The 11,846-nt window shown below is 38.1% G+C and overlaps 2 protein-coding genes across 2 annotated transcripts; one reads left to right on the top strand and one right to left on the bottom strand.

The window, feature by feature from the left end:
- Positions 1–1,218: 1,218 nt before the first annotated feature.
- Positions 1,219–3,522, top strand: LOC131773367 (probable G-protein coupled receptor No18). Its single transcript, XM_059089352.2, has one exon. It carries the CDS (start codon positions 1,403–1,405, stop codon positions 2,675–2,677), a length of 1,275 nt encoding a protein of 424 aa, XP_058945335.2. The 5' UTR covers positions 1,219–1,402; the 3' UTR covers positions 2,678–3,522.
- Positions 3,523–4,842: 1,320 nt separating this feature from the next.
- On the bottom strand, positions 4,843–11,352 carry LOC131773230 (citramalyl-CoA lyase, mitochondrial). Its single transcript, XM_059089218.2, has 7 exons — positions 11,129–11,352; positions 10,281–10,469; positions 9,390–9,576; positions 7,929–8,042; positions 7,217–7,270; positions 5,442–5,566; positions 4,843–5,336 (listed from the first exon to the last, which is right to left on the bottom strand). Exons 1-7 carry the CDS (start codon positions 11,345–11,347, stop codon positions 5,241–5,243), a joined length of 984 nt encoding a protein of 327 aa, XP_058945201.2. The 5' UTR covers positions 11,348–11,352; the 3' UTR covers positions 4,843–5,240.
- Between the last annotated feature and the right edge of the window lie 494 nt (positions 11,353–11,846).

Below are 11,846 nucleotides of genomic sequence, written 5' to 3' on the forward strand. Positions count from 1 at the left end.
ATTAAATCCCCCGAAACTCTATTTTCGCTCGCGCCCTCGATGCTGACCCTGGACAGAATGGAGGGTCTGTGACTAGACTTTAGAAAGCCAGAAACAAGTGCTCTGCTCAACTCAGTGAAAAGCTTTAAATCATTTCACTGTGGTTGAAACCTTTTTTCAACACCGTAAAACCTTTCAAATATGTAGTTTTCCTTACACCTTCCACAATAACTCAGCGTGTAAAGGCCTTTGTAAGGACTGACCCCTCACGCATCCCCCTCTGCCTTCCACTTCAAAGATCTCGTCAGTAATTCTCCTTACTTTCTACCATACGATTCATATGCTGTTAGTTCGGTGAATTTGGTATTGCATCAACCAACAATCCCCTATAATTGATATTTTTATTTATTGCCATCACTTATCTGCTTGATAGTGTATTGATATTGTAAGGAGAAATACTGTTTTGGTCACCCGTGGGAATCAAAGGGTGAAAGAAAAGACGCCTTTTTCGTTTAGTTTTCTAATTAAACATTCCCAAAGAGTGAAGAAAAAGACGGTAAATATAATCGTCTGTTCTCCGACAGGCAACAACCTCAGGTAAATACAGGTGTAGAGAGATTAAGCCCTTCCCAGAGGGGCGCACGCCGTTCGTATGATCTACAAAGTGTCAAAACTGGACGTTTTTCTCCTCGTTTCCAACCCATGAGCTTTTATTTGGGTCAAATTCAATTTTTGAGTGCTTCAGTCACTCCGCTACCACCGAAAGAATCGGACTGACAACCAATTTGCCGCCGATGTACAATGTAAAAGTGGAAACAGGTGGCTCTATTGAGGCACTATTTTCCTAGTCATTCAATATTTGACAAAAACGAAAAAACTGATGATGGAGCGGAGATTACTTTGGTCTACTAATGGAACATTTCTTGACATTTTGACGTTTAATTAAAAGCAGGGGTCGCCAGAAAAGATAGAATACCTGGTAAAGAAAAACAACATTTGTTCAGATTGAATGAAAAAGCCGTAAGAGGAGTGACACATCTAAATGGAATTAAGTTCTTGATGAGCTTCAGGAAAACCCGCCAAAAGAATCAGACATTGCAGTGAGTCAAGCCACTTAAAAGATCTTTAAAAGTTATTCTCGCAAATACACTTTTAAGGAGCAAGTTCTTCGCTATCACTTTTTAAATTTTCAAGCCAACTAGGTCTGGAGGATCCTACGCTTGGTGAAACGTTGGTTTCAAATCGCTGAAAGACCGTTTGAAGAAATTCGTCATATTTGGTTGAAGACCTTTTCCTAGTGAACAAGCATCGGACGGAAGTTGTTATTCAAACATTGACTCCTTTCGTTAAAAACAACCCGACCGAAAGTGCGCACTCATTTAAGGCAGTTTAGTACTTGGCTAAATTGTGCTTTAGCCAAACTATGAATGACTCCTCAACTCCTTCAGTTACTTGGTCTTCTGTTGGGAAAGCCATTCCAATGATATTTATTTCGTTGGTGGCTTTAGGTGGCAACTCTATTGTTGTCATCTCTGTTGCGACAAAAAAAGTAATTCGGCGTGTGCCAGCCAATATATTTGTCTTGAATTTAGCCGTGACGGACATTTCAGCAAGTCTTATCTGCATACCTCTTTCCTACATCACTGTGCTCTGTAATAACAATTGGATTTTTGGGGAAGCTATCTGCCAAGTGGAGGCTTTTGTCATAGTTCTGCTCTCCAACGTAACTTTGTTGACTTTGTTTAGCTTCAGCTGGTACAGATATAAAACCATCACTTCTTACTATAAATACTCCACGCTTGAATTATGGAGATTGGTAAAATGTATGGTGGGCGCCATATGGGGTGTAAGTATCTTTTTCACCCTTCCCCCTGTGTTTGGGTGGGGCGAGTTTTATTTCAGCTCCAGTATTTCCACGTGCTCGCTGAACTGGTCAAAACATATGTCTTACAGTATATTAATACTTGTGTCGCTATTTTGTATACCTTCGTGCCTCATGACAGTGTTTTATTACAAGATTATGAAGTTTGTTCGTAAGCATAACAAGAATTTTCGCTCCAGTAAAGCGTGGTGTGGTGCTAACGATAGTCAGTTGAGCTGCTCCAACCTTGATCAAGTTGGCAAAGTGCCTGAGGTAATAATCAACTTTCCTGATTCTAGCATTCAGAGTGGTGCAAGCACACTGATCGCCGAAACAGGAACAATCTATAACTTTAAGTTGCATATGCGAGCAGTAGGCACAACGCCTTCAACATCTTCAGGACTGGCTCCAGTGGAAACGTTTAGCGTTAAAGACGCAACAGTCATAGAGGACAACAACAGCCAAACATCTCGGGTCATTTCTCCAACTCCGTCAGAACAATCAGGTATCGTGCGGCTCGGCAAAACGCAGAAACGATTTAATCAACAAGAAAAGCTAGTTAAAGTATTGTTGGTGACTATTCTGGCATTCAAAGTTTGTTGGTTTCCTTTCGCTGTGTATAGCATCCTCGAAACTCTAGACCTGCATGCGAGTGATTCTTCATCGTTTCCTCTGGTGGCAGTATGGCTGGCATTTTCAAACACAATCTGCAATCCTATCATATATGCATTCTTGAATAAGCAGTTCAAAATGGCATTTAAAGATGTACTCCGAGTACTATGCCGAGGTAAAATACGCAAAAATACAGTAGAGCCCCACTCAGTGGTCCGGCCTTAGGAAATATTGCCGCACTGATCTATTGACCAGAAGTGGATGTGTGAAGTTCTTTGAAATTGACTGTTATCAAGGACCATAAGAGACCAAACATAAGCAAGTTACTTATGCAAAAAGTGGGCTATTTACACACCTGTATGTCCCACCTTCCATCTTACTTTAAGGCGGGTGTTCACCAATATTTCAACATTTTATTTTTTTCCGCACTTCTCTCCGGTTTTAAGTCAGAGTTTTTGCAAATATGTTAGGTGTACACACATACAATCTCATAAAATCTCGGCCAAATGGAAATGAGGAAAACAACTACAGAAACGAGATGACAGCAAAACTTGAATGATTTTAGAACTTCATTGCTTGAGAGAGAATACCCAGAGTGCTCTCAAGTCAAAGGAACCTTAGCCATATAATGTTTTAACCAAGATCCCAAGATCTCATTAGTCAGTCCTCTTTACTGTCTACCATACAATTTTTATGCTGTTAGGTTTGAGAATTTGGTATTGGATCAACTAATAATCCCCTAATTGATATGTATCTTTATTCTCATCACTTGTCTGCTTGATATTGTGTTGATATTGTAAGGAGAAATTCTGTCTTGGTCACTCATGGGAGTTAAAGGGTTAAAGGGTTAAAAGCATTCCAAAATTAGTAGTTATATAACTAACCTGCTTCTAGAATGAATCTAACATTCTTCATATTTTAATTTACTCAATACTCTTCTTAATGGACTTCACTGTAATTTCACAGGACTCAGAGGAAGACCATGTAAATATAATAAAACTGTTGCCTGAGTAGCAGGTGTTCGATTAAACCAGGAGTAAGTAATTAGAAAATTAGGACATGGAAAGAAGTTACACTCTCTCTTCCTTACATGAATTTCCTGCATAATTGCTAGGCACCCACATGACATACAATGAACTATGTTTTTGAGAAGTACCCATTCAGCTGTAAAATCAAGGTAAGAGTAACATTTTGAATGCAATTCCCACTGCAGTTAATGGACATTCCATTTAGCGGACAAGCTCAGAACTAAGGAAATTGGACCCTTCAATAGATATGCCCTGTACGTTTGTGCTCCTTTTAAGGCAGATGCCCCCAGATAATAAAATCTCTAGGTGTGCCAAGGAGTGAGCCAAGGGAAACAAAACCCAGAAACAAAACCCAGAAAAGCAACAGTTTGTAGATTCAGACGTTTGTTTCAGTTTACTTTACCCTATTGCAACAGGTCAGTACTCATTTGATCTACCAGAATGACATAAAAGTGTTAACAGTTTTCTGAATCTCAGTGCAAGGCTGTGCTCTAGCGGCGCCCGGTCGCCTCAGGCGACTAACATTTGGTCTCGGGCGACTAAAAAAGAAAAGCGGTCGCCCGTCCGGGCGCATAGATTTCGGCTTGTGTGAAAACCCGAAACGAAACCAGCAAACGTATAGAAACGGAACGGAACGGAACGAAACAAAAAGAAACTCCATCGTGCTCCCCGGCTCCCGCTAGCCCGACAAGCAGTTTCAATAGTGGAGCGCGTGATTAATAAAACGAAACCGTCCTTTATGCAAATTTGTGTTTATTGAATTAGCTTCGTCCGTGGCATGCAAGATGTTTATCAGCACCATATTTGGCGACTTGCTCTCAATTGTGATCATTCGATCAAAATTTGACGAAAATGAAACTTAAATATAAGAACACTTTTGTTTCGAAACCTGTTTTAGTAGTCTTCAAAGAAATTTTCTTAGCGGTTTTAACATGTATGTGGTTAATTTATAACAGGATTTCATGATATCACAAGTTCGCCAAAATAGAGTACGTGACTGCTAAATATAGTAACTCGCTTCGCCGCCCGTGCCCGGTGAAGTGAATATTGAACGAGAGAGATTAAAGATGAAACTGTTTGGCAATTCTGCGGATTCCCTGGAACTGTAAGAAGTATACAACGATACTCTTTCAAAACGTCACGGATTAGTAAAGATTGTCATTCAGCAATGGTTTCCTCGGCCGGATGTCGCACAAACTTGCAATCAAGTTTTAATTAAACATCCTATCAATGGTTTCGTCTACTTTCTGAAATTTTAACTTTCTTGCAAATAGCAAGTTGCAATGACGAAGGCTTCCCGATTCACTGTAACTTTCTCTAAAGAGAGCTAGATAAACTTTGAAGTCCAAGCATGAATCAAAATCTCTGAATAAGGATTTTTTTATTGTTAATTATTAACTGATTCAACTATAAAATGGATTATTAATTAATTAATCAATTAATTATTTATTAATTAATCAATTCGGGCGACCAACCTGGAAGGCTGGGCGACCTACTTGTCATGGTTAGGCGCCCAAAGGGCGCCTTGAAAATTTTCCTAGAGCACAGCCTTGCAGTGTCACTTGTATTTCTGAAGAGACCTTGCATATCACTGTGTCTACAAGGTAATCTGGATTTTAAAGCAGGAGGGAGGAAGGGTCCTGCAGAGCCCACTCAACATGTCCCTTTGTCTTGTCCACAAGGTGGGTCATATGCAGTTCTGGGACTCTCCTAAACCATGTCCTTGCATCAAGCCTGGCTCAAAAGCTATTATTTACTTTTTACTTTTTCTGTGTAGCTTCTGCCAATCGAAGAACATTCCTGGCTTGCTGAACTGTTGGCATGTCAATCATGTTGCCATGGAAATTAATGGCACCCTTTTTAAAGAGAAAAACAAGGAGATGAAATGAAGTTTCCAAAGTAAATTTTATACCTACTTAGCTTTCTTGCCTACTTTGCTTTACATCTCAGATCAAACTGACCTTTCCAACTCTTTCTTGTTCCTCAAAAGCATTTACCAGATCTCTTGCCCATTTAACCTTCTCTTCACTTGGTGAAAATGCCTTGTTAACAATTTCAATCTGTCCTGGGTGTATTATTTGTTTACCTGTTTGCACCAAATGATACAAGAAAATGGTTTAACCCTTTAATTCCCAAGATCTTATTTGTTAATTCTCCCTTCTAGCTGCCTCACATTTCCTTGTAAATTAGTTATAAGAACATGGTGCTAGATCAAGATAGCAGCTTCTACCTGATAAGTTTGAATATTCTCATTACCTGTTTGCTGAATAATGTATGGATATTATAGGGAGAAGTTTTTGTGTTATTAACCTCTGGGAGTTAAAGGGTTAACATAAATTAAAGTTAACTCTTACAGACCTAACACCCCACCTCTGCCATAGTGTATTGGATTAATGAAATGAAAGAGAGCCAACTCCCTATAATCATCTCATATCCAACAAGCCTGTGTGGAATAATTGTTTTATTGAAAAAAACCCCAAAATATAGGATTAGGAAAAATAGAAAGTTACAATGTACAAAAACACTTCCAGTTTAACTTATCTTCATGCGCATGCATGGTATAATTACTCATAACCTACGATGGCTAAGCCAATGACAACTCTTGAATTGCATTATCCAATAATCCAGTTTAAAATACACTGCTTCAGCTTAATATCCAGAGAGCTACTGCTTTTCCTAATGGAAAAGATGCTAGATTGTCCCAGGTTAGCTCCTAGCCATTGAGTGGGGAGAGACACTGTAAAAGTTACCTTCTTTACCCAAGCACTCAACAAAATCACTTAGCCATAACAAGGAACAGCAGGTAATTTAGTGTTAACAACTGGGTGGAAAACGTAAATTAGCCACCGTAAAGGATAAAAAAGCTGACGTTTCGAGCGTTAGCCCTTCGTCAGAGTGATTAGTTCTAATTCGATTAGCTTGATTAGTTCGACTAATCGCTCTGACGAAGGGCTAACGCTTGAAACGTCAGCTTTTTTACCCTTTACGGTGGCTACTTTACGTTTTCAACCCAATTGTTAACACTAAATTACCTGCTATACTCTCCCACCGATGCAGCACCACAGTTTCTTTAGAAACTTACCTCTTTATTCATAACAAGGAACACTTTGTTCACCCTTACATCAGTACAGCTATTTCAATTTACGTTGTCGGATCAAAGCCTCAAGTCTACAAGACAAGACCGAAGGGGAATATGGGATCTTAATGAATAATTATCAGCAAAATTAACAATGCTTCGTCCATACAGCGAAGATCTCCGATGGCGAGCCATTTGGATGAAAGAAATGTTGGGGTTTCAAGTGGATGAGGTTGCAGCTGCTTTATGGATGTCACCAAGAACTATTAATTCTAATCTACCCATACCGCCTTTCGGTCTTGTCCCGTACCATTGAAGCTTTGATCCGACAACATAAATTGAAATAGCTGTATACAAGTTCTCCATACTGATCTCTCCCCATTTCCTTTGGTACTTACAATGAGAATTTGTCTAACAATCAAGAGCTTTTTAAGTTTGTGACCATTTCCTTTATTCTCATAAGTCTAATGTTTGATTTAGGGGTGACACTGTTGGGAGAAATTAGATGCCTGTCACTCTCAGGGGTTAAAGGGTTAAATAATCAAAACAGTTAGATTCATCAAACTTGAACAAGTTTTATTTATCAGGACAAATTCAAAGTAGAGACCAATTGTCCTGACAGAAACAAAAGAGAAAAATGAGGATAAAAAATGGACTCACCAGTGTAACCAAACCTAGCACCTTCCTCTGCTTGTGCCTGTAAACCCTCAGGGTCTGCAAATAAAAGCAAAAGAAAGACTATTTTAAAATGCTGTCACTTTTTTTCAAAACAGTTGCTTTACACGTTCCCTCTCAAAAGCCTTAGTGAGTGAATAACCATTGATATGGCCTCCAAACTTGAACAGCTAATATTAAGAACATTGCTCCTATAAGCCTAACCGTGATAGACCCCTCTCCACAGTTTTAAGTTCCTCATAGGTGTCCTCTTTTTAACAACCCCTTTTTCCCCTCCTCCCAACCAACTTTCTGAAACAATGCCCCTGAGGGCCTTATTAAAGTGTTTACGGTATGATAATGAACACGTTCTTCCTAGTGGAACAAGGATGCAAACAACCACCACACGTAAATAGAATAAGGAAGATGGTAAGTTTTGAGCTCCATAAAGAAATAGAAATATCTCAAAAAATTATATTTACAAAACATGATGCTATCTACATTGCTGATCCTAGCAGCATGCAGGACACATGTCATATATGAAGTTTGTAATGGCCTTGCTCACCATAGAGTCTCAGTGGCTCAGTGGTAGAGCATCAGAGCTCAGAATCCAAAGGTTTGAGTTTCAATTCCTCAAGGGGTCTCAAAATTTTTTCTTTGTGCCATGCTTATGACATAACAAAAGAACATCTTTCTCTAACAACCACATGTTTCTTACCTTTGAAATTAATATAAACCATATCAATAGCTTGTAGACCAAAAGCCTTTGCATTAACAACTACACTCTGACGAGCATGAATCAATTCCTTTGCATCTTTTGTGCGAGTAGCTCCTGAAATAGATTCCATGCCAATTATGTCAAACATTGGGAAGCATTTTAAATTAAGTGCAGACATCTTTTCCCTAGAGGGATTTTGCCTTCTTAATACATTTTTCAACTTTCTCCCTAAATTATTCACAATGTATTTGTGCTTTTCACAATGATAGATAGGCACACCAGAACCTATTATTGTGATGGTGGAGAAGAAGTTGACAATGGTACAAAGTAAAAAAAATTAATTATTGTAACCCTCCAACACCTGAGATCCAATTGTCAATTCTCCCTCTAGCTGTTAGACAATTCCTTGTAAATTGGTTACCAGAATTTGGTGTTAGATCAAGATAACAACTTATACCATATAAGTTTGAGTATTGTCATTACCTATCTGCTGAACAATGTATGGATATTATTATAGGGAGAAGGTACATGTTAATCGATTCTATGAGAAGATAATCTAAAAAGAAAGAGGAGAAAAAAAGTTGCCCAGAAGTGAACCCTAAATCTTTAACTACAACAAATGAATATTTAGATAGCTGAGGACTAAAAAACGTGATGGGTTGTAGCCCTTAACATTATCATTTGGACCTCCTAAAAAACAAAACTTCACAGAAGTTTCAACCAATGAAAAGGGTAAAATAGTGGTGCATGGGTGCCTAAGGTTCTAGAATCACTACAGACTCCTACTTTTAATCATAAAAATTACAATTCCTTGACTTTGATTGATTTAAAAAAAACTCCTATTTTCTACTAATTCACTTGCCAAGTTGTTATCAGACAGTTTGTTATCGGATAGTTCAATAAGCCAATCATATTCAAAGTTGTAGTTTAAATAACCAATCCCATTCAAAGTTGTAGTTTAAATCAACCAATCACATTCAAAGTGGTAGTATCAACCAATCACAATCTTGGTTTCAATCACCATAGAAATGCCTCCTTTGTCCATCTTCTAATGCAAATTTTCCCTTTCTTTCATAACTTGCTAACTTTGTTTTCTTGGAAATTGTACTTTTTATGATTAATTAGTAATAAGACTTTGTATTGTCCAATTCGGTCTGTAATCATACTTGAGATAAACAAATACAGTTTTGATATCACTCATATGATTACAGACAAAATTGAACTCCACTCAGTCCTATTACCATAAATAATGAAAGGTAACCACTAGTGGTAGACTTGCTGGCTTCTATTCTGCCTGCTTTTTTAATTTTTTTAATATTAGCTCAAAGAATTCTTTAGTTATTAAATATCCCATGGTTGATATTTCCCTTTCTGTTGGTCACCTCTCTGCATGAAAATTGATTGACAAAGTGAGGAGTAATTCTATTTTTGTTAATCTTCCCTGTGAAATGGCTAACCCACCTATACTGACAAGAAAGTCATCTGATCCAAATACTAAAGCCTCAAATCTGAATGGTCTGTCAGTTGATGTGCCATGTTCACAGACAGCACGGAGATTAAGGAGACTAAGAGCACTTTCAACTTGGGTGATAAGCCCCAGCTTTTTGTCTGCACTTGGCTTCATTATGGAGGACACTTTGTCACTTAACTGAAAGTTGAAAAAAAAAAATTCAAAGATACAATTCTTGATAAATAAACCTGACAAAAACTTATGAAGCATATTGATTAGGTGTTTGTGAGGCTGAACCAACCATCAACAAAGGTCAACCAAACTGAAGGTAACTATAATTGTAATGAAAAAAATTCACCCCAAGTAAACAGATACAAGCTGTCTCATTCATGGGGAAAGAGTGATCAATTCAATAGCGATTTTGGATTTTTATCCAGCGAGTGGCTAAAAGAGTTTGGTCAGTTTTCTTGATCAAACACAGGTACACCTACTTGAATTCTTTAGAATACTACAGCAGTGTTCTCCTTTTCAAGCGGTAATCAGTACAATTCACTGCCAATAGTACCTGTGCCTCTTATTACTACCTAAAAACCACTTGGAATTCAGTAAAACCATAAAAGGACTGCTCAACAGGTTTCAAAATGGCATGTTTAAAATAATGGTCTGAAAAAACTGCAACTGTCAAGTATTATACATGGTTATGGTTATGGTGCTTATCATATATCATGAACTGGAAAATTCTTCCTCTACAACACATAATTTACTTGCTGAATTTCAATGGCCTAGGCAATTAAATATTCAGACATAAAGGGCACTTTCTTGGAAGTAGACACTATTCTCTTGCATAACTTAGCTAAAACTCTGATATTAAAATGCTCTTCGGGAATAAATTCTAAAATTACCCAATCTAAATGCTCTACAGTCTCTACTTTTGGTACCACAATAGAGTCAGGCAGTTCCTTTGCTGTCAAAGCTGCTTTCAAATCATCTTCTGCTAAACCAGTCTCAATGGAATTAATACGAACACACACTTCGCTGAAACCAAATTTCAGTTGACCAAGTATGTTGTGAATAGTATTCCTTGCTTCTTCCTGTGATAAATGATAGATTTATGAAACTGCCTACTTTGCTACTTTGTGGCTTGGCAAATATCTACCACTATTCTCCTCCACCTTGGTGAATAATTGAAAAATTGAAGAAAATAATCATCTTGTTTAAATATTTGAAGATCATCCCAATTTACAGTTTATTCAATCAGCATAAACAAGATGTATACAACATTTCCAAAATGAAAAAAAAACAGTAGATTTATAATATTCAGTGAGTGAGGGGGGAAAGGGAGGCCACTTTGACCAATAGTCTTTGTTGTGATGGCACTCAACCACGTGTAAAAGCAGTCAGAATGCAATATTCACCAGAGGGACATCCCTGATCTTCAAGAGAATTTTCTTTTACTCAGTATGTAATTCCTATGATTGGCAAAGAGTTCATTTTAAAATGGAAAATTCATTTTATTCAAACCTAAGCTTCATTGACACTTTCTCCCCTTACTCCCACCCCCTTGTTGAAAGAGGGTTTTCCATCCTTCTCTGAAGACAGAGATTGTTGGGAGTGAAACTAGCACTCAAATTTGAAAATGCAACTGTTCTATTCACGTGAAGTTCAATACTTAATGATCATCCCTACCATTTAATTCCCCGAGTATCTTGTAAACCTTAAGCCTTTTTCGCTTCATTTTAACCAATTGTACCTTCTTGTTGGACGCTACTCCATCCTCACAGTCCAACACCACACAGTCAGAGTTCAAACCAGTCGCTTTTGATACTTTTCGTTCCTCGTTTCCTGGGATGTAAAGAAACGATCTTCTTGGAATCTGACCTTTCACACTACTCAGCTTTCTTGATAAAAGTAAATTCCTGAGGTGGTTGTTTTTTAAAATAATTTTGCACAACTTCCCTCTTCCAAACATCTTTGTCGTGTGGACTAGTTACCAGCTCTCCTCTCATTTTGCTTTCTTCTCGAAGCAGAATATTTGGGAGGGGAAAGGTAAAGGTTAGGGGTGTCGTATCCAGATTTTGTCGAGCATCGACCTGTCAGAATCTCTAGTTAGATTCCAGATTCCTAACGAAGGAGAGTACTCATGGAAACATACACAGCAACAAATGTCTCTGTTGAGGACCTCAAGAACTGCTTTCCCTTACTCACGCAAAGGGCAACTTTCTGCAGTGTGCTATAATAAATCCTTCTAACAAAGTTGTGCTCTAATTTATAATGGGAATGGTACGCGTCTAAGCTCGTACTTCCAGCCGATCTGCCACAAGATCTTACCCAGCATGCAAGGAGAGGAGAATGTTGGAACGCAACATTCTCTACCCATCTTTACATAATTTTTTACTCATTTCATTAATTCTCTAATAGACAACTACAAAGATGTAGTGGCCCTGAACTTAGGAGACTTTGAAAAACTG

Source organism: Pocillopora verrucosa, chromosome 2, assembly GCF_036669915.1.
Source record: "Pocillopora verrucosa isolate sample1 chromosome 2, ASM3666991v2, whole genome shotgun sequence".
NCBI lineage: Eukaryota > Metazoa > Cnidaria > Anthozoa > Scleractinia > Pocilloporidae > Pocillopora > Pocillopora verrucosa.

Excerpts from the sequence above, each read along its gene's own strand:
- LOC131773367 (XM_059089352.2), top strand. The coding sequence starts at position 1,403 with ATGAATGACTCCTCAACTCCTTCAGTTACTTGGTCTTCTGTTGGGAAA.
- LOC131773230 (XM_059089218.2), bottom strand. The coding sequence starts at position 11,347 with ATGTTTGGAAGAGGGAAGTTGTGCAAAATTATTTTAAAAAACAACCAC. Across the intron at positions 7,271-7,928 it reads GGTTTATATTAATTTCAAAG|ACCCTGAGGGTTTACAGGCA; the intron begins GTAAGAAACATG and ends TTTTATTTGCAG. Across the intron at positions 5,567-7,216 it reads TGCTAGGTTTGGTTACACTG|GTAAACAAATAATACACCCA; the intron begins GTGAGTCCATTT and ends TGGTGCAAACAG.